General features: G+C 40.2%; 1 protein-coding gene across 6 annotated transcripts; it reads left to right on the forward strand.

Annotated features, from left to right (window-relative positions):
• Positions 1 to 65: 65 nt before the first annotated feature.
• LOC129768318 (transcriptional repressor p66-alpha) lies at positions 66 to 22,856 on the forward strand. 6 transcript variants are annotated; one of them, XM_055769878.1, is made up of 10 exons: positions 66 to 454; positions 1,028 to 1,713; positions 1,767 to 1,968; positions 2,123 to 2,275; positions 2,329 to 2,430; positions 2,489 to 2,687; positions 2,822 to 3,147; positions 3,207 to 3,687; positions 3,753 to 3,860; positions 20,810 to 22,856. In XM_055769878.1, exons 2-10 carry the CDS (start codon positions 1,037 to 1,039, stop codon positions 21,013 to 21,015), a joined length of 2,454 nt encoding a protein of 817 aa, XP_055625853.1. In that variant the 5' UTR covers positions 66 to 454; positions 1,028 to 1,036; the 3' UTR covers positions 21,016 to 22,856. The 6 variants fall into 6 exon arrangements, with proteins under 6 accessions (XP_055625853.1, XP_055625850.1, XP_055625854.1 ...); XM_055769875.1 differs by having other exon boundaries at positions 2,489 to 2,723; positions 20,810 to 22,853; XM_055769879.1 differs by having other exon boundaries at positions 2,177 to 2,275; positions 2,489 to 2,723; positions 20,810 to 22,853.
• The last annotated feature ends 773 nt before the right edge of the window (positions 22,857 to 23,629 follow it).

The raw sequence follows: 23,629 nt of genomic DNA on the forward strand, positions 1-23,629 counted from the left end.
TTCGATTCCCAAAATGACGCAACATGAAGTCAGAGCCGTCAACGCGAATGGGGGAAGAGCATATTTTCACGAAATGTCTCTGCGAACGTCGTCGTCGCGAGAGTAGCGAAAACAAGCATCTATATTGTGTTAGATTGATTTTGGCATAAACGACTATTAAAAAGTATTTTTAAGATTCAAAAACAACTGAAAAGTGCGTACGAAAGATTATTCTGTGACAATTTCCACTAATTTGCGGCTTCAAGTGATGATTGTGTCGAAGTTTTAAAAGAAAATTGATCCCACTATCAACGCTCATATATAAAGTCTAGGTAGACTTCCTAGGGTGATGAGCATTTCTTCCTATGCCACACTTCATTATTCTTCCTTCGTTTTCCTGCTGGTGGCGGAGTTCTCCTCTGCTACGGATGGTTAGGTAGAGAACCCGGAAAGCTGGCTGCAAGAGTGGAGAAAGGTGTGCACAGCGTTTGACCTCACACACATATCTACTCGCGATACAGTTTCGCGGAATAGCAGAGCAGCAGTTTAGCATACTACACACTATACGCAGTGCAATTTTGGAAGTTGCGCTATTTGTGAGCGCCGCGATAGTAACTCGATATGCAAAATTCTTGAGTGTATATCCGGGATTTTCGGCTTTTTGTGCGATTGTGCGTACCTGAGGAAAAAAAAAGTTTGTGTTTTCGCTAGATAGGCATTTCAACCATGTTTGCGTATTGTGAGAAGCGCCGATAAGGAGATAAAAATTGATATTTCTGCATCGGTAAACTTTATGCGTATTTTGAGAAGGTGTATGGAATGCAATTCGCACTTTTAAGTTTTGTGTTATCGATGGTCCTTCAGTGTTGATGATTATTTGTGATTGTTCAAAAGATTTAGATTTAGTTTTAGAAATGTCAATCGTTGTTATTTTATATTAATTTCTGTCACCAAAATAAGGAAGAGAATCATCGGTCATGTTTTTTTGTTCTATACGGTTTTTGTTGCAATCGATACCAATTCTATATAAACTTTTTTTTAATTCTAGGAACTAAAAATGGATAGAATGGATGTTGATGATTCTGTCGTTGATCTGAGTATTACCTCGGGTCGGGATTCACTTACAATAACACCCGCAACGGCTCGTGATTTGCGTGTTTTAACGCAAAACTCTGGATTAACTATTACACCGGCACTTCCACCGTCAGTGGCCTCGCCGTCCGCATGTGGGAGTACCTCTCCGATTCCTGGAAGACGAGTGTTGCGTCCCCGTACTGAACCCAAATCATACGCTGAAACGCCAGATATAGTGTTGCTACCAGCTAAAGTTAACGGTCGTTCGTACAACGGCGCAGCTGCTGCTACTACTAATACTGCTGCTACTGCAGCCACAGGACTGTCCGAATCTGAGGATGACGACATGCCACCAGTATATCCTATCAAAGAATTGACAGCCGCGGAAATTTGGGAACGGGAGCGAGGCTTGAGGAAGCTTCGGGAAGAACTCCGCAACGAAGAAACCAAGTTGGTGCTATTGAAAAAGTTGAAGCAGTCTCAGCAAGTGATGATGAAAGAAAATTTAATCGTGGCTCCAAGTAACCCAAACATGAACAACCCACTAGCATCGATACCGGCCGCCCTAACCAAAGGGTCACTCAGTGTAACACCAACGAATGCGGTCCCATTGCCAGCGCATTCGAAAAACATGAAGCCCGTTAATACAAATCCTATCAAGTAAGACTTTATTTTTTGATTCCATGTTCATCATTCAACCTATGTTTTTTCAGCCGTGGATCGCCCATCAATATTACACCAGTTACGAAACCACCTCAACGTCAACCTTCACTTCCGGGAGGTGCCACTCTCACACCCAGTACACCAGGACACAGATTACCCATTGGAGTAACCCGAACAGGGTCCAACTTAACCATCACACCGTCAGTGACGATCACTCCCACGAGCGCACCATCGAATAGTGTAAAACGTAATGTGAGTTTGAGACTGTAAAGTTTCTACCGATAATCTAAATTTGATAACACACTCTTTGAGTCACTATAATATTAACACTACCATACATTTCTTATTGTCCTTGTTCACTGGTGCTTTGGAATGCTTGTCAACTAACAATAATGACATCGTTAAGATTTCTACTAATAATACAATTGGAGGAAATAATATTATGGATACTAATTTAAAGGTACAGTCGGGGCAGATTAGCAATTCGGTATCTATCACACCAGCACCGCCAATACCAGCACAAATTAGCTGTACCACAGTGGAGCCGGTTTCACTTAAGGTAAACATATCCTGCCTATTATTTCTGACCGAACTCATGATGGTTTCTTACAGCGTGACCGTGATTCCACTAGGGAAGACACTCAGACTCAGGCTCAACGACAAGCTGCGGCCAAACTGGCACTCAGAAAACAGCTGGAGAAAACCTTGCTACAGGTATGGGTATCGATTGCACCTGACGTTACAGGGCTAATAAAAGAAATTTTGTCCACAGATCCCACCACCCAAACCTCCGCCACCGGAAATGCACTTCATTCCGAACCCAAGCAATACAGAGTTTGTGTATTTGCTTGGTCTCGAACATGTTGTGGATTATCTAACTAAGGACAAGAAACCTAGCCCACCGCAGCAACCATACCGCTGCGCCCAATGCAAGATCGATTTCACCCCGGTGTGGAAATGGGAAAAACAGGGTAAAAGAGGAAATCCCACTTTTCAGAACAATCCAGGTTTTGTGTTGTTTCATTTTTTATGTTTTGTGTTTATCCGACTGGATGGGAAATGAAACGATCACTTATGCGCACTTTTATCTGATTACCGTTTCCAGCTGGCAAAGATACGAAGGTTATATGTGAGCAATGTGTCACGAGCAACGTTAAAAAAGCACTCAAGGCTGAGCATACCAACCGCTTGAAAACGGCCTTTGTGAAGGCCCTACAACAGGAGCAGGAAATAGAGGCACGACTGGCCAATCAAAGTAGCCCTTCGCCGGATATACGTCCAACACCGTCATCCACACCAAATTTACGAGAACAACGAGAATTACAACTTGAGCAGCAGCAGCTCGAACGACAGCAAGCGCAAGAGCGTCAACAACAGCAGGCACAGGAACGCCAGCAGCAACAGGAGCGCCAAGCAGCGGCGGCGGCGCAGGTAAGAGTATAATTTTCTGTTATTTTCTATGGTAATATATCACGCCAATATTCACGTAGCGCCAAAAAGAACAAGAGCAACAACTCCGCCAGCAACAACTGCAACAATTGCAACAACAGCAGCTCCAGCAACAGCAAATTCAGCAGCAGCAGCAACAGCTCCAACAACAACTGCAACAGCAGCAGCTTCAACAATTGCAGCAGCAACAAGAGCAACAACAACGTCACCATCAACTCCAACAACAGCATGCACATCTTCAATCCCAACCGTCGAAATCGAAAACACCAACTCCGACGCCCCGGCCAACGCCCACTCCACCGAGCCAACAAACTCCACCGCCAGCGTCAAGCTCGAGATCTAATCGTCACAGCGCTACGGCCAATGCGGCAGCGGAAGCCGCAGCTGCTCAATTGACAGCCCTCGCGGGTCTTGGTGGTCTTGGCCAACTTGGTGCTCTCGGTAATCTTGGAAGCTTGGGGAATCTCAATTCGACGGCTGCAGCGGCAGCAATGCAGGCCTTCCAGCAGCAACTGTTCAGAGGTAGTAGTAACCTGGCGCAAATGTATCGTTCTGCTTCAGCAAATATATTGGAAATATTTTTGCAGGTCTTCAGCAAGGTTTGTCCAGTGGCAATCTCAACAATTTGCAAGCCCATATGATGCAATTTTCGCCATTGCTTTACTCATATCAACTTGCGATGGCACAAGCCGCAGGTTAGTACTTTCTTTTTCTATTGATCGATTCGAACATACATGAGGGGCTTAGAATGCAAGGGGTGTAAGTGACTTGATCGATTTCTCTTCGTGAACTTTTTCTTTGATTAACCCTTTCATTACGGCAGTGTGCTCCGCCAAAGTGCTACCCCTGTACGGAGCACTACACCGAAAAGTATGCACATCGCGCTGGTGTACACACAGCTCGTCGCGCGGATGTCGTCTATAGACGACGCTCGTAACGAAAGGGTTAATAACTCAACTACAAAAACGTTCCAATTTTTAGTTTGCTATAGAATATGATAGATGAGGTTTTGACCTACCTTCCACATCATCAAATACAGCTGGGAATGAATTTGCAGCTAAGTTATGACCAAAAGAGAGAGTCGATGTAGAGGAATCGATCAAATCACACCCCTTTCAAGCCCCTCACATAGGTTTTATGAGGGTGACGGCTGAAAATCTCTGAACCTGAGTATCTTGCGATTTTGGTAATTACTTTTGTGCATCTACTCATCATAACTAAACAAAATACGGTAATAGCTTCATTGCGCCTCGAGTGAAATATTTTTTTGACGTAGGATTACGTCTTTCGGGAACATATTAGGGGTACAAATTGAAAAACGAAAATCAATCGCATCGTGAAAAATGTTCAATTTCAAACGCTTATTGCTCAGTCATTTCATGGTGGATTGATGAGATTTTTGCATCAAACGATTTCGGCACTCCATAACAATTTTTTACATTGAATAAAATAATATATATCATGTAACTAACTATCGAACAATTGAAAAATCTTAACCTCTATCCAAGCGCTAATGCCTAGTTCTGATTAGTCGAATTTGACGAGACTAGTGGACGGCTCATGTACTTATAATTATTGCTCAGTCATTTCTTGATGGATTCATAAGATTTTCGCCTTTAACCCTTTAACGGGTCGTGAGAACTAGGCATGTAATCAACGCAAACTCCAATACAACGACATGTTTACATGCTAAAATACACAAAACAGTTTTTTTCAATACGCAAAATAATCGAAAGCATTGAAAAGAAATTGATGGCAATACAGTTGCCACTGCCCGGCTAGCGTAAAATGTTGGTGGCAATATAATTGCCAAACTCCAATACTACGACATGTTCACATGCTAAAATACACAAAACAACCAAAAACATTGGAAAAATTGGTGGCAATATAGTTGCCACTGCCCGGTTAGCGTAAAATGTTGATGGCAATATAGATGCCATCTGCCCGAATAGCGGGAAACACTTCTCGCGTAACTTTTGAAAAGGTCCAATGTAACATTTTCGCCAACTCGAGAAAAACGTAGTTGAAGACCCGAACATTATTTCGCGAATTGTCTTAAAAGCTATCAATCTTTATCACTAGCTGTCAAGAATAACTTCGTAAAACCAATCATAACTATTGTTCCGTGATTTGAGATTAAGGTTGAAGCCTCGGAGCGAGAAATGTTACATTGGACGTTTTGACTGCCCGCTTTTGCACATTGGACATATTACGTTGCACTATAAAAATTTGAAACTAACTAATAAACAACAATTCAAATATCAGCATTTCGTTCTAAAGACTGATTATTATTGTTATCACTCGTTGAATTGCACTGAAATCGATAACAACACCTGTAAGAAACAAATTCCAAAACGACCGAAGTACGACTGCGAGTTGTTTTGACTGCTTTGTTACTTCGGACGTTTCGGCCGTCGGAGGAAAGTGGCGTCCGAAGTAACAGCCGGGTGCTTAAAATTCGAATCTGTACATTGGATATTTTTTGTATCGGCGACAAAAAGATGAAGAACATAGATACGTGAACGATTGTTTTTGTAATACATTCAATGATTGAAAACTAATAGCGTGCATCCATTAACTCGATTTGTTTACATTTGTTACATAGGACCTTTTCAAAAGTTACGCGAGACTTGATGGTAAAAATGAATTTTTTGTATTTGAATTTTTGATGTTAGTTTCAACCAAGGCGCCTCTATATATACCAGGTGAAACAATCATATGAAATGCACTTTCAGCCAAGGCGCCTAGAAGTATATCCTAAGGTGGGCCAACTTGCTAAAACGACTCTTCAGCCATCTTGGAAGTCTACTGTGTTTTGTTTGTAAACAATACACAATACGCTAGTGGCGAAGCTCGCTCGTGATCAGTCTGTCTCTTTCACTCTACAAGCAAATAATTCCCCTTCTGCTTTCTTCCGTACTGTTTTCATATACCGCTCCCCTAATCAACTTAGTGACGAAACGGCCTCACCTAGTACCATAGACCCGTCTTGCTTTCAGCCATATTGGAATTGCTGTCGGTATTGTTTACAAACAGCTGCCGGCGGCTCTCTACAAACTGCCACGGCGCTTATTCGAACGATGCTTACTATGTTCGGCTTTCGCGAATTTATGTGGAAAAGAAGGGATGATTTTGTAGAATTTCATTCTCCTCCACTACTCTCGCATGTGAAAATGTGAAAATGTGAAAATGGCGTATCCTAGCAATAACAAAACAAACAACCCCCGCTCCACAAACCGTAATCCCCTTCTTATTGAAGTGATGATGTTACGCTATTTTTGCCTTTTTACATGCGAGAGTGTGGAAATGAGAATGAAATACTACAAAATCATCCCTTCTATTTCACATAAATTCGCAAAAGCCGAACATAGTAGGCATCGTTCGAATAAGCGTCGTAGCAGTTTGTAGAGAGCCGCCGGCAGCGTTATGATGCTGTTTATAAACAATACCGACAGCAATTCCAATATGGCTGAAAGTACATTTCATACAAGGCGGTATAATAAGGTGGAACGTTATGTCAGAACTGCTGTTCAGCCATTACTTGAGTTCGAATTGACAGCGACCAAACGAACGGCTAGAGTTTTCCGAGAAAGAGGATAACAAATGGCATGCAATGATGAGTGCATACCGTTATGTGTTTGCTGCGCATAAACGTTGGTTTTGTTTACGCAGTTGGCATAATTGTTGTGTTTCTGTGACTGCTGCAAGTTGTTGTCTGCATTGCTGTTTTACGGAACGTGAGGGTTGTTGCTGTTGCTGCTGGGATTGGCAATTCAGCGCTTGTGGGAGCTTTGCTAGTGGGTATATGAAAGGGTCACTACCGGCGGGCTTGTGCCGTACTGCTCTAAGTTCCATTCGCTTTGGTGGAATTAGTCGTTGGCGACCCATTAGGATTGAGTGATAGCGATACGCTGTGGATATCCATGCATATCGTTTCCCGGCGACTGCTGCTTTAGCTGGAGACTCACCTGATCATACGGGTTGTGAGACACAACAGCTAGTTCGATTGAAACCGGCCCAGCGTATGTATATGTTGGTGTGGACCGCTATGTAGCATACAAATTAGACCTGCTTTGTTTATAAACAAAAATAGTCGCTGTCACTTTTTATCCCCTCTCGCATCTTCCATGCCTTATCATCATACTGTCGAAAACGAACCACCTGTCAATTCCAGCTCCTTGATTTCATATGATTGTTGCACCTGGTACATATAGAGGCGCCTTGGTTTCAACCAAAACGATTAGAAGTATATCCTAAGGTGGGCCAATTTGCTAAAACCACTCTTCAGCCATCTTGGAAGTCTACTGTGTTTTGTTTGTAAACAAAACACAATACGCTTGTGCCCAAGCTCGCTCGAGATCAGTCTGTCTCTTTCACGCTCCAAGGAAATAATTCCCCTTCCGCTTTCTTCCGTACTGTTTTCATATACCGCACCCCTAACCAACTTAGTGACGAAACGGCCTCACCTAGTACCATATACCCGTCTTGGTTTCAACAAAAACAACTAATAAAACTCATGATCAACCTCAGCAGTCCCTAAACAGTTCATATGTGTTAAAAACTTCAAGAAAATGACTGTTTTTCAATGACTTTACGATAAATTTACTCTTGCTGCTCTAAATTGGGAGTTGTTAACACGAAAATGGTTTCAAAATGAATAGTTTTCGATTTTTATCACGCTCAAAAAAATCAGGCATGTTGCTAGATATCAGAACAAGATACCACATAAGGTTAGAAGTGATAATTTATTTGTTGAAGAGAGAAATCGTTGGTGGCAATATAGTTGCCAGTATCCGTTGAAGGGTTAATCGTTTTGGGAACTCCATAACAATTCATTACAATGAATAAAATAATATATTATGCGAAAGTAACTATCAAACAATATAGAAATTTGAAGCCATGGAAATCACGCATTCTGATTGATCGATTTACAAAAGCAATCTTTGTTCTAACATCCAGTGCATTTGCGCTTTGTAGAAATTAGAATACGGGACTATATAATGAAAATTGGAATATGATTTTCTGTTTATGTGCGTCGCATATGTCACGTGTTTCGGAAAACCGAAAATTCAGATTCAGTTGTAGTCGCCCCTTTCGACCGCTCCGGAATAACGAGAGCATGTCAGACTGACTGACTTGTTGAATTATAGAGGAGAGCATTTGATGCACATTCTGTCTTTCGTTAACCGACAAGCCAAATATGTGCATCGCGAGCGAGTGGGAGGCGCGTATTTCGCACATACCAACTGATATAAAAGGAGGTGGCATTCGTGGATTTCTTTTCAGAGGCGAATGCACTGTAAAGTTTTAAACCTCTTAAAAACAACGAATCGAATCGAATGGATTTCTCACGCTCGTTGGACGCTCAGACCGGCAAGTATCTGTGTTCTTCTAGTGTGCAAAGAAGGAGCGAAACACATCGCTAGGCACTGCATGACAACATTCAGAGCAAAGAATCCAGACACTGCATGACAACATCCAGAGCAGTGAAGCAACCAAATTTTTCAAGCTAACGAGGTGAGGCGAAGCGATAGCAAATCCTGAAAGAAACTGATCTCAAATGAGTAAGATAGCCTTCCGATAGGCAGATCTTGGCAAATTTCACACCCGGGGCGGACCCCCTCCCCCTCCCTACACTAAGCCGTTGTCCGCGTGTTTCAAGTCTCCAATGCATCACATCTTCCTCGACTTCAAAGCTGTATACGATACCATTGATCGACGACAGCTATGGATGAATACGGCTTTACCCGGAAGCTGACAAGACTTATACAGGCTACAATGAATTGTATGTGATGTAGTGTGTGGATCTCAGGCGATCTGTCGGAATCACGTCCCCTGTGAGTCTCGAGCGATTCCGACAAGGAGATGGACTCTCCAGTCTGCTCTTTAACATGGGCATCAACGTGCAGGACACGAGTTTCAACAAGTCCAGCTAGTTTATCTGCTTCGCCAATGACGTGGACATGATTGGAAGAACGCATGCGACGATAGCGGTCATGGATACCCGATTGAAACAATCAGCAGAGCTGATTGGGCTTAGGAGCAATGCTTATAAGACTAAATGCATGCTAGTAGGAAGAACTGGTAGTAACAGAATTCATTTTGCTAGTAGTGTTGTGATCGACGGCGTGGAGCTCGAGGACGCCGACGAATTTGTCTACCTTGGTTCGTTGATAAAAAACGAAAGCCGTAAAATTCGAAGATGCCAAAGTCAACGGAAGTCGTACTATGGGCTCCACAAATTTGTGAGGTCCAACAAATTCCGACCCTATACGAAGTGTGCCATGTACCATTGACTTAGTATTGGACTTAGAAACAAAGTTATTCGTCGTTTCGGTTTCCGTTATTAGCAATAACCGTTTCAATACGCTTCCGGAACGATCAACAAGTTCTGATAAAATTCTCCGAATTTCTTTCCCTCGAGGACCCTGGACCCTGCTCGAGAGTAGTCGTGTTCGAGTGGCGCTTAGCACAGGCCTTAGCCTTCACGAAGCGCCATATGAAATAATCTAATGGATTGAGATCTGGATTGGATAGCCATATGTCTTTTGACCCAAACGACAAATGTTCCTCCAATCATCTCTGTGAACGAATTGAGGTGTGGCATGGAGCCCCGTTCTGCGTAAAATCACATTTGGCTTAGATCCTTATTCCGTTGTGACCCATTATAGTACAAATTTCGTAAATTTATTTCGAAACTAGATGACCCGGCAAACTTTGTTCCGCCTAAAAAGGATTTTTTTTTGTTATCAATAACATCAAACATTCACGTCCTTGCTAAGCGAACGTTCATGGGTCCAATCGTAGAACTGGAAAGTATGAAAATGGAAAATCGATAATATATTTTTCAACAATGTTCCACAATACTGTATTTCAATGTTGTGTTGCAACCAGAACTTCTGATAGCATTGGTTGAGCTTCTGCTTCAGCTCCTCATCTGTGCAAAAGGTAATGAACTCTTCTTACATCGTTGACATTAGTTTCTCCCATGATTGTAATTTATTGTAGGGATTTATTATTCATTGAGGAATTTGTAAATTTAGGATATCATCAATCCTCTTAGGAAAATCTATGTGTAATACGTCGCGAAAAAAGAAAACAATATTCTCTTGACACTACGTGCGTAGGTAACTAACCATTTTGTAAATTCTTTTTCAATCACTTTGCTTTAGTTCACTTTATTTAGCTATGTAATCTCTTGAATTAAATTAATAGATGAGTGTATTATCATTCAAGCTCCAATGCAGCTTTACAAAGCGTTCTCAAAATATGCACAAAGAAAACTGTACAGTACTAAGCTTGCTTTCGCATGGATTTTGGTTTAGGATTACGTCTTTCATTTCTTTACCGGTGTGTAAGTTAAAAGTTAAAAAGCTAAAACAAGAGGTTACGTCGGAGGTGCAAGGTTTTGAGCGTGAATGACTCTTTGCCGGTTGAACGAAGTGGTATGATATTACTTCATTCGAAAGATAAAATGTCTACGAGTGATGTTTTTTTCAGAACTTGGGGCCTAAGTGCAAGCTTGTAATACAGTAAAATAACAGGAGCATGTTTGGACTTGAATTTGATCATGACTGCCTTCTATTTAATCGAGTATATGTGTCAAATATAGCACAAGTCAAAATGTGCCCGAAGGACTTGTACACTCGAACACATTATTTCGCACGAACTTGATCACGCTTTTTTACTTGCCGATTTTCTGATCATTTATGCAATAATAAACTTATGTCGATGAGCCTTGTTGAGGTTCTGAAAAGTACAATAATAATATATGGTTGGGAAAAAGGAAATCCATTACCTCCTCGGTAGCTAGATTTAGTGATCAATATCTCGCGTATCAGTTTGCTATTCGATACGATTATTCGCCCCAAATAATCGATTAATCGATTAATCGTCACACTGAGAGAAATAATTAGTTAGCCTTACATTTCTCATTTGCTAGAATGCCATCTGGAATCAAAAACGTGTTCATTCCGCCTGAAAATCAATTATCATCTTCTACGCTACCCCAAACTCGCAAAAGAAGCTCAATTCGTGTTGACTGCATTGAGCTTCGTTTATGAGTCTAGGGGAGCGCCAAAGATAATGATTGAATTTCAGGATAAACCTGCGTTTTTTCTCTGGGTTTCGATCGATTAATCGACGTAAATTATTCGTTCGCTTCGATTATTGCCCACAATCCGTTTTGCCTGCCAAGATCGGGTCGATGAAATGTCAACAATCGACCTCAAATGCTGCCACCTTGCAATCGATTTATCGACCTTTCATATGCATTCATCGAACAACTTGACGCCACTTTTTTGCCAACATGTGCAAGGCGTCGACCTGCATGTAACGCTGCTTCCAACACTGATCGTCTCTTGTTTGTATTGGTTTGTTATGAAACATGACAAGGAAAAACATTGATCGATTTTAATCATTTTATTAAAAAAAACACAAAATGCATATAAAATATAAACAAGATATATAATGCAATCGGTGCATTCGGGTTGTCTGGATTGACGATTCGAATCCAGCTCCTTTTTCTCCTTGACACACATATGTGGCTGAGGAGGTTTCTTCAATGTGCGCGAAGCACGAGATCTCCGATATGGAAAGTTGCTCGAGACACTATCGATGGTCAGGTCCAGATGCTGCTGCTATTAATGTTGTCCCCTGGAACAGCACCATGGCTTGGAGGATACTGCTACGGGAAAGCCGATGCTGTTGACTGCTGTAATAGAAGTGGAAATAAGCACTGTGGTGATGGGGGAATTCATTTTTCTCATTCACCAGTTGATGGAAGCAAAAAAGCCACATCATCCGAACGGGTATTCGTAGTTATTCGTAGTATTCATAGCTGAAATAAAATAAAATAATTAGTATTTTGAAATGTCTGCTATCTAATAGTATACCTGGTAAGAAACCACTTTGGGAGAATCTGATAATGTCACATCTTGCGTTTGTGATTAATTTCCACCTGTGGCGAATCTACACCGTCAGTCTCCCCACACTGTTGATCTGGCTTAGCATCATTCAATTCAATACCGTTCGTGTCCTTACTTCGTTGGTAGAAATGTCTCAGAACGGAATAAACTTTCACTGATATGCATCTGCTCAGTTGTTCCGTATCGAAATTCATTGCTTGTTGTGCCTGCTTCTGGGCAACGTTGTCCGGATGCATATGAACTAGTTTAGCTTCCGTGTTGGACCCAATTGGGTTCAGGAATGCCGCCGGTAGCAATCTTCCAGATTGATAAAGTAAAAACCTATCTATTCCACAAACTCCACTAGAGGAAAATCTGTTGAGATGGGTCTGAAAAAAATATAAAATGAAAAACAGAAAAAGATTCCATACTCACCAGTTATATGATCCGGTTGTTTTGGTGTGAGATGACAGTTCGTCGTTGAAGAAAAAGTGATGCCGATTCGTTTTGTTAATCATTCTGTATTTTCGACCAACGAATTTTCGATGTTACGTATTTGGGGAATAGGCATGACAGTATGGATTTTCAAAAGGAATAAACACACTTTTAAAATAAAAATTATGAATGAACATTATTTTTCTCAAATGAAATTAGTACTCAATGTAAATGAAAATCACTATTGCATGCAAGTGATGAAAAAACGTCATACAAAAATTATGCCTAAAGATAATTTTATATTATAAAGGTAAGTTTTTGTGAGAATATCTGAAAATTTATAGAAAATAATTTAAACTAAGGTTAGGAAAACGTACTTCAAGTAGATAAATAAAGCCAAGAAACAATTTTCATACAAATTCTACCAATTTAAAACTGCCTTCGGGTCGACTAATCTGATAGAGAATAAGTTCCCTCATACAAAGTAATGGCGTATCCAGATGTCAACATCGTACCGAATAGGCACCAGCGTTACGGTCGGTGTTAGGTCGATGATTTTTTCGTCGATTGGATTGTGGGTGGTTGGGCTGTATTCGTTCGATGAATAATCGATTTCTTTAGGAAGTATTCGATTAATCGATTAATCGAACGATTATCGGAGATCACTAGGTGACATTTCACACTAAAAAAATCTTTTGCTGTTTTCTGTTTGTTCCATTCAGTTGTAAGTTGCATTGTGTTAACAATGAAGTCAACAAACGGTACATTTTTATAGTTTTTTATAGGGGAAAATGCAAGCCAAGCCGCTGATATCGTAAATGGTGTTTACGGTGCCGATACTGTAACAGCTAATTACGTGCTATTTTGATTTTGTCGATAACGTTCAGGAATTTTTGATGTTAAAGATGCACCTCGCACAAACAGACCCGTTGTCGAAAATGACGATAAAATCGAAGTTGACCGGCATGATAATAGTCGTAGCATCACCCGGGAGCTAAAGATCGACCATACAACAGTTTTAAACCGTTTGCTCAAACGGTGCCCAAACCAAGACCAACGATCAGAAAGGTTTTACTTTGTATTCGGCGAGAATTTCATTTTTTATAAGTTACTTCAATATGGCCAACTACATTTAGATGTCTACTATCAACAACTGGACTGTTTGAAGCTAGCGATTGGCCAGAAACTGCCAAAATTGGCCAACAGAAGATGTGTTGTTTTCCATCAGGACAACGCAAGACCACACATGTCTATAGTTACTCGTCAGAAACTCAGGGGGGTTGGATGGGTAGTAACAAAGCATCCAGTCCAAACCTGGCAATAAGTGATTTTTCTCGCATTGCAAAATTCCTGAGTGATAAGAAATTGTGATCGAGAGAATATTGTGAAAATCGATCACTATAGTTTTTCGCCAATAAGAACTAAATCTTCTATGAAGAGTCTCGTTTGTGCAGTCGTCGAATGCAGACGTCTTCTTTCAGTCGCTCTGCATTCAGTTTATTATTATTTTTTCTCTCGTAGTGTTTGTAATTTGTGAGGGAGAGCGTTTCTTAAGCAGTCCGAAAGATCTAATCTAGCTGGCTGTGTGTGTAGTGCAATGCAATACATCGAGTGTTGAGATACAACACAGAACAAGCACGCGCGTTACCCTGGAGGAACGAATACGAAAAGCTAATAGCGAATTCGTTTTTAAAACTGAGTCAGTGCCAAACTGACTCTGTAATAAAAAAACCTTTTCAGTTTAACGAATGCGGTGGTTTGTTGTACAGTGTCGACGTCTGGTGGCGATTTTATTGTTTGGGATGTGAATTATTCTCTATCAGATCAGAAGGGCCAAGTGCAGTGTAAAAATATAAAAGTTTGAATGAAAATTTTTACTTCATATTGTTTGATTACCTAACACATGCAGTTCTGACACTCACTTAACCATTTGTCGATGCATTTTCTGTTTGTTCCACAAATAATTACTATTATAATATAAAAGTATCATTAAACACAGTTTCCGTTCAATATGTTTCTGCGATATCGGAAAAAAACGCTTATTTCATCACATTAAATAAATATTCGGTATGTTAAAGTAAATTTTCATTCATAATTTGGATTTTGAAAGCAGGTTTATTCCACCTGGATATCCATAATTATTTTCGTCTCCCAATGAAAGCACACGTAGCTTAATACCGTCTACTCGAATATACTCTTCAAAATCAGAATTCGAATTGGATTACGATTCCAATAATACAAAAGCAAAAGCAGCAGGTTTTCCATTTTCATAGTCTTTATTTTTAGATTCTCCATAACAATACTCGGAACTTGACAGTTCAGTATAGTTGTATTGGTGAACCCGAGTGCCAACCCGTGAAACATCTCAGTGCGAAACTAATAGCGAATTCCTTTTTATTCAGTTTCAACCCCAGTACCGCACTAACTGCTGTCAAAACGTTTTTTTATTCACTCAGTTTCGCACTCAGTGTCGCACTAGTTCGGAAGCTGTTAGTTTCGCACTTAGATGTTTCACGGGTTGGCACTCGGGTTCACCAATACAACTATACTAACTGTCAAGTTCCGAGTATTGATTTGAAAAATCTAAAAATAAATGGAAATATAAATGGAAAACTTGCTGCTTTTGCTTTTGTATTACTGGAATCGTGATCCAATTCAGATTCTGATTTTGAAGAGTATATTCGAGTAGACGGCATTAAGCTACGTGTGCTTTCATTGGGAGGCAAAAATAATGATGGATATTCAGGTGGAATAAACCTGCTTTCAAAATCAAAATTATGAATGAAAATTTGTTTTAACGTATCGAATATTTATTTTATGTGATGAAATCAGCGGTTTTCTTCCGATATCGCCGAAACATATTGAACGAAAACTGTGTCTAATGATGATTTTATATTATAATAGTAATTGTTGCGTACACCCTGTAAGTGACGCCGCACACAACCACACGGCACGTTGATTTCCGACCTACCAAGGCGAAGGTGGCTGCCAATGGATGTGACAGATGAGAAACAAAAAAAATTAGTGGGTTATATCTATGATATAACCGCAAGGTTCACGTGGAACTACCTTAGCTTAGCAATCATTCGTTTGTATTGATTAAATTCTTGATTGAATGAAACAGTTTCCAAATTCAATTGAGTTCAATATATTTGCTCTGTGAGTGAAAAAAATGAACAAATGCCGTGTAAAGTCAATTCATTTATTGTGATTGATTGTTCTTCGTTACAAGTAAATTTAATGACGGACCTTTTACGTTTGGTATGATGACTAGAACAAAATATATGTACGGAAGAATTATCAAACGTTTGATGAACCAGCCTAAGGCTGAAAATCTTTCCAATAAAGACAAAAAAAAATTATCAAACGATTATTTTATTTTACATTTCCCTCTGAAGTTTACATCCCAAAAGTGTACATACTTCTCGAATCTCGAATTTGCTTGAAACTGGGAAGTTCATTCGCTTCTAGTGGCTGCACGATTTTCCCAGGTTCCTAAGTTTAGAAGATCATGTTAGGACAGACATATTCCACTCTGCACAAAGGCAAGCGAGGACAAAAGTACTCGCAGTTTGCATTTATTTGCAGAGCCGATTTCCCCAGAAACCTCGGTTTTGAAGTCTGTGTTAGGGAAACACATTTCAATCGGAACAAAAATACTCCCGATTTGTATGAATTCGCAATGCCGATTTCCCCACGCTTCATGGATTTGAAGTCTGTGTTAGGGAAACACATTCCAGTCGGAACAAAAATACCCCCGACTTGCATGAATTTGAAATACCGATTTCTCCAGGCACCTTGGTTTAGAAATCTCTATTAGGGAACACATTTCGTTGGGAACAAAAGCTCCCCCTACTTTCGTGTGTCCTTTTTCTTCTTTTTGGCTTTAAGAGGGTTTAAACTTTTCAGTTCACTCGCCTCTAGACTCTTTCGTGTGTTTGCTTGCGATTTCGCTGCTTGGTTTTAAAGTCTGTGTTAGGGAACATTTTTCGATGAGAACAAAAGTCCCCCTACTTTCATGTATTTGCAATGCCGATTTCCCCAAGGCTGCTTGGTTTTGATGGCTGTGTTAGGGAAACCGTAAATCGGGCCAATCAAAACGATGCAGTTAGGGCGTTTAGATAACGCCTAATATTTTACAGTTATTCAATTGTGTATCTAATGAAAAACAACATTTTGTTAGTTGCGATAGATGCGTAGAAATATTCCCTATCAAGTGATGCAAACATCTCTCCTATCCAGTACGAAATGTTCGAGCTATAAGCATTCGAAATCTTTCATTTTTTCCTGCATGTTCTGTGTTTAGGTTTTCATTTTACCCTCCATATATTCCGGTTAGACGTAGTCCCACGTCAAAAAAAACAACATTCCATCACCAGAAAGTAAAACGTGGATTGGTAAAAAAGGCTAGCTGATTAATTCGTTAAAATTCTACCTAAAATCTATTTTATTGTTATTAAAAAAAATAGTTTGATTTAAAACTTAATCCTATTGTGCTAAAACCGAATGCTAAAAAGGGTAAGAAAAAGCGTTAAAACCTTAAATTTAGCTAAAACAAATTGTAAAAATTATAGGTTAGCGCTACAGGAACCTATCAAACATAATAAATCGCACGACAGATAGGAAACGTACAAACTTAAGTTTCAAATAAACTTGTAAAACCATTATCCAAAACTGTTATTATTGTAGGAAAATTTTAATCTCTCTCTCTCGCTGTGAAATAAAGAGGATTGAATTTCGGAAAAAGTGTTTCCATCGTTGCATTTTCAACAAGTAATTATTTATGGAACAAACAGAAAATGCATCGACAAATGGTTAAGTGAGTGTCAGAACTACATGTGTGAGGTAATCAAACAATATGAAGTAAAAATTTTTATTCAAACTTTTATATTTTTACACTGCACTTGGCCCTTCTGATCTGATAGAGAATAATTTACCTCCCAAGCACTAATTTCGCCACCAGACGTCGACACTGTACATTTGCCGTCGCAAATATAATCAAAACAGAACATATAACGCACACCAACAAACCACCGCACTCGTGAAACTGAAAACGTTTTTTTTATTACAGAGTCAGTTTGGCACTGACCCAGTTTTAAAAACGAATTCGCTATAACAGCTTTCGGGGCGAACTAGTGCGAAAATGAGTGAATAAAAAAACGTTTGACAGCAGTTAGTGCGGCACTGGGGTTGGAACTGAACAAAAACAAATTCGCTATAAGTCATTCTCATTTTGTCTCTTTCTTTTTATTTTCGCTATATATTGAATCTTCGGACGATTAAGGTTTCCTGCCATGTGCAATAAAGGTGGCCGTACACTGTTTGTCCGGAGGTCAGGTCTTTGACACTTTTTGGTAGATAAAGTTTGGTTTGAAAATTGCACAAACATTATTTTATTTGCCACTCCCCAATTATTAACAGTAGCAAACAATGTCAAACATCTGCGTTACATGCATTTTGCTCATTAATGACAAATCGTTTTATTTTCCTTACAAGCGTTCTCGTTATATTCATCCATTCCGCCCAACGCAAATCAGTTCAGCTGCACTCGTTCGTTCGCAAACAATTTGCCCGCAAACACTTCGTTCTCAAACAGTTCGTTCCAAAACAGTTCACTCTCAGAGGCGAATGAACTGAAAAGTTTAAAACCTCTATAATCCATCACGTTCGTTCGTTCGTTCACTCTCAATCAGTTCTTTCCCATACAGTTCACTCGCAAACAGTTCGTTCACAAACAGCTCACTCGCAAACTGTTCTTACGGAATCAGTTCGTTCACAAACCGTTTGCTCGCAATCAGTTCGTGGGGAAAACTATCGTTTTTTTGAAAAAGAACGATCGCTCGTTCACTCTTTTCGGCGAACTAGTGCTTTCGTACCGTTCGTGAACGGTTTGCCCATCTCTAGTTCCCACTGTAGTTACTTTTCTGCTTTCTTCTTTTTTTTTATCCCATTTATTTATTTAAGGCTCATTAGCATTTTAGCTGTAACAGAGCCGAATTTTAATCGTGTACATGTCACATGGTTATCATATCTATAATTATCACATTACACAGTTGCCATTCGCCAATATTCCTTCTATACCATTACATATGGTACATTCACACAGTAGCCATTTAGGCGTAAGGGTATTCTTTCTGTTCTTCCATTATCCAGTTGGACCACCGGACAGCGGAGACAGTTGATTGATCATTGTTGAGTTATTTATAGAACAGTAGCCCGATGTGTCTGGCAGAGCAGAGCAGTTGTATGGATGAATCGATCTTATTTCGACCGTGGATCGATCTCCATCGCTGATGATTGTTGCGTGGACGTAGTTATTCTGTAACAACACAAAGATGGTCAATGAGGGCCCTGAGTTTTGAACTCACGATCGATCGCTTACTAAGCGAACGCGCAACCAATGTGGCTACGGAGACCCTCTAGCTTTCTTCTAAAGGCAATCATTTCTTATCATTTCCATTAATTGCGTGTCAAAACGAAATATTGTTACACGCAATTTGACATAAAATATATCTTCGGCCGCTCTTTGATATTCTCCATTATTCGAATCTAGGAATATCGTTCCGTCGAGTAGAATCACATCACTTACTGCTGTTCTATTTTCCATTTTTGGTGTGTGTAGTTATATTAGTTTGTATGTATTTTTGTATCAGATGTAGTCGGTTTGTTGTTGTTTCATCCCCGCCTGAGTTTTCAACACGTTAAGCCCGCCGTCGGTCCCTGGGATTGACACTGAATTTTCGACTTTTTTGCGCCGATTTCACCTTGCCGACAGTAGATTTTACGTTCGGAGAGTGTTGGCATTAGGGGTTTTGGTCATGATTTTCACGTTACCTGACGACTGGTGTTCATTACCTTACAGATCGATAGTCCAATAATTTCAGTTTTGTTATAACATAGTTTTATTGCTGAAATATTCCTTTTTTTTGTTTGCGCCTGGTTTTTAGTACTTATTGCGTTATTCACGATTTTCGTTCCGCGGATAGTCGGAGTTCTACTGAAGTTAAAATTTATATTGCTTGTGTATTTAATGTTTCTACGTTCGTTACTAGATGTATTCGATAAAAAGTGCGTAAAATTTTAGAGTATTTTTTCTCACTTATCTTCTCAGGTTTTTTCAAAAATAAAACTACGCATTCGTGATATGATTTCGATAAAAAATGACAGCGATAAATAATAGAACATATAGATTTATCTTGGATACCTTCTCAGGTTTCCCAAAGATAAATCTTTACCTTCGTGATTGGATTAGGATAGAAAGTACATTAGATAGATAATAGAATATAAAGTCGGTCCAATTCATTCTACAGGTTTTCCTCCTCAGTATACCTAAAGATAATTTCTGCCACGTGTTATAACACGAGATCTCAGAGTTTTCGTTTCGTCGAGTGGTTAACAGTTCGCGTTTACATAATCACATCACTTACCTCAGTGAATCCTGATTATTACCTCCCCCTACTAACAAGAATCCCTTCCATGATATTTGCTAGGGAACCACGCTATAGAGGCGACCCTTCTGGCCTTCGGGCGGTGAATATCATACTAACATTCCTTCCCTTCCCCTGGTGACTGTAAGGACCTGGCCGGCGTCGTTATTGACCTTTTAAGGCCCAAATTCCCGAGAATTGCACAACGAGAATGATTTGCTAGTCCCAAGCGTCATTCTGTGGATTCTTAGTGCAATTTGGTTGGTTCAGGTCAATCACGGAGAGAAACTACGAATTGTACAGTTTACCCAAGCTCAATAAGAACCAAATCTTCTATGAATGTCTCTCTCATAGAGCTCTCTCTCCATAGAGGTCCAATAGGTTCTTCGTTAACTTTACCTTTAAAATAGCAACAAAATATAAAACAAAACGGTGTATATTTGACCCATATCGGACAATCTGTAATATCTCAAATAAAGTTTAAAGTAAAGTAATATCTCAAATAAATAGTAATTTTACCCTAACCTAATATATTCTACCTAAATATATGTCATTCTTATAACAAGTTGATTCACGTAATATAACTTAGACAGTATCTTGAAAGTTTCAAATGAGAACTTTTGTTTCGATTTTGAGACCTCGTCGACCCCCAAAATCAGTTTTCGGTTGTTTCGACCCCTGGGAAACCGAGATCGATATTGACCACTTTGAGAAACCCTGATTTAAACAAATTTGGGCAAGAAAACACGCGTGAACAATGAACCATGAACAATCTGGAAATTATATGCCATATCGCTGTGTGTGGTTCGAGATTTTCCATCCCATTTACTATGTGCAGAATCTTTAATCATACCTGTTTTCCATGATTCTTTAAAGCGTCCCTTTCGGCGGCCGGGAAGGGTGGCAACAGTGCAGGTGGCGGAGGAGGCGGAGGAGGTGGAAGTAATGCCAGCGCGGCTGCCGCTGCGGCTTCCCTCGCAGAAATGCAGCGTGCAATGGAGTTGCAACGTCAGTACCTGGAGATGCTTCCCCAGACCGGACCCGGACCAAGCAACAACCGCCAGACCAACTGGAAGTCCTAAATCGTCGGCTGTTACTCCGAATGCTTCGATGCTGAATAACCCATTGCTCACGCGTTTGGTTTCTTGTTTTAGCTTTGTTCGAAACTGTGGTGCGTCGTACATTGTTTTATTGTTTACATGACTTAGTGTTTATTTTAAAATAATGCCTAACTATAGCGCATGTTGTTTAGTTGATTGATGAACGCGTTTCATCATAGCGAACGTAATCGTAATACGGAATTATCGAAATGGAATGATCAATATGAACGTGTACCCATGTAAATGAAATGTAATGTGTAGCCACAATTTTGTTGAAATCTTGCCAAATTCGTGGATAAATGAAGGCTTGCAAGAATATTTCAATTCACGTGTTGCGTTATTTTTTTACCCTTTTATGTTATACTGTTATTTGTGAACAGTTTTGAATCTGAAGACACTGGAGTAGGTTTACGCGTGTGATCAATTGAATCTTTCTATACGACGATCAGTGATGGATTGGAGTAGTGGTGGGTGCGAAACAATTTTTGTTTTAGAAAATGTTTTGATTTAACATATGAAAAAATCCTATATATCACGTCATTCGGCAATCGATTGTATGATCGTGACAAATTCAAAGAAACAACTTGTTGTAAAGTGCTTCTGTATGTTCTTGCTGATTCTCAAAAAGACGCTACCAGGACATTGTGTATATAGTTCAGGATGTAAATCTATACGTGTTAACTAGCTGTTGAATTTATCATCCTTCATTATCCGAAGTTCAAACAGCTTTCGGCTCTCACTGCCATGGTTGATTTACTAACAAACTTGCTCACATGAATCGTTCTGAAAGACACGGCGATTATGCTCCACCGAAAACAGTGGGTCAAATTCTTTAAGAATATGAATTTTGATGTTCAAAAAGGAAAATTGTTTTGTACACTAGATAAATTTGAAGACGAATAACTTGCAGAATCAAGTTGACATTGATATAGTCAGAATTGGTTTTTTTTCGCGGGGTAAATATTATTCCCATGGCAGAAAGATGAGTCGCAATCGTATTGATTGGCTTTGAAGAATTGATATCCAACAGAATTGTAGAATTCTAGCATTCACGATTAAAAGCATGGTTGTTAAAGGCTTCTGGACCACTGTAAACAAGATAAACTAAAGGGTGTGTCACATCAAATTGCATCACGGAAAAAACGCTGTAGAAATTCGCCCAGTAGACCGATCCTTTTGAAAATTTTAGACAGTAAAAGAAAAACTATTAAACAACTTTTGGCATTTTCTTTTTATTCATACTTCGAGCCCAAGCCCGTATGCTCGCACCTTCCTCTTTACCCCGTCCATAAGGTTCTGTACAACGTCAGGTTGTAGTTTTTTTTGAACAGAAATCCATTTTCTCTTGAAGTCCGCCTCCGATTTGACAACTTTTGGGTTCTTCCGGAGGGCCTGCTTCATAATCGCCCAATATTTCTCTATTGGGCGAAGCTCCGGCGCGTTGGGCGGGTTAATTTCCTTTGGCACGAAGGTGACCCCGTTGGCTTCGTACCACTCCAACACGTCCTTTGAATAGTGGCACGAAGCGAGATCCGGCCAGAAGATGGTCGGGCCCTCGTGCTGCTTCAATAGTGGTAGTAAGCGCTTCTATAGGCACTCCTTAAGGTAAACCTGCCCGTTTACCGTGCCGGTCATCACGAAGGGGGCACTCCACTTTCCGCAAGAGCAGATCGCTTGCCACACCATGTACTTTTTGGCAAACTTGGATAGTTTCTGCTTGCGAATCTCCTCCGGAACGCTGAATTTGTCCTCTGCGGAGAAGAACAACAGGCCCGGCAGCTGACGAAAGTCCGCTTTGACGTAGGTTTCGTCGTCCATTACCAGGCAATGCGGCTTCGTCAGCATTTCGGTGTACAGCTTCCGGGCTCGCGTCTTCCCCACCATGTTTTGCCTTTCGTCGCGGTTAGGAGCCTTCTGAACCTTGTATGTACGCAGGCCCTCCCGCTGCTTGGTCCGCTGGACGAATGAACTTGACAAATTCAGCTTATTGGCGACATCCCGGACCGAACTTCTCGGATCACGTCTAAACTGCTTAACTACGCGCTTGTGATCTTTTTCACTGACGGAGCATCCATTTTTGCCGTTCTTCACCTTCCGGTCGATGGTTAGGTTCTCGAAGTATCGTTTTAGTACTCTGCTGACCGTGGATTGGACGATTCCCAGCATCTTACCGATGTCCCGATGTGACAACTCCGGATTCTCGAAATGAGTGCACAGGATTAATTCACGACGCTCTTTTTCGTTCGACGACATTTTTCCAAATTTACGAAAAATTGACAGTGAAGCATGACCAACGTGATCTATACACTCTTATCTGATTATAAGCGAGAGCTGAAGATATAATTCCTAAAAATTAAGTTTCTACAGCGTTTTTTCCGTGATGCAATTTGATGTGACACACCCTTTATGATGAGTGAGATTTAGAAATTTGAAAATGCACAAACGCTCGGTCGCATGTTGCACAGTCGATGAAAATAAACCTGGAAATATTCGAGAGGGAAGTTCTATCCCATATGCAGGATTCAAAAGACATGTTGTTTCTCAAGCATGGAATGCTACCAGAATATGGGAAAGATAAAGGATAGTGACAGATAAT

This window comes from Toxorhynchites rutilus, chromosome 2 (genome assembly GCF_029784135.1).
Source record: "Toxorhynchites rutilus septentrionalis strain SRP chromosome 2, ASM2978413v1, whole genome shotgun sequence".
Classification (NCBI taxonomy): Eukaryota; Metazoa; Arthropoda; class Insecta; order Diptera; family Culicidae; genus Toxorhynchites; species Toxorhynchites rutilus.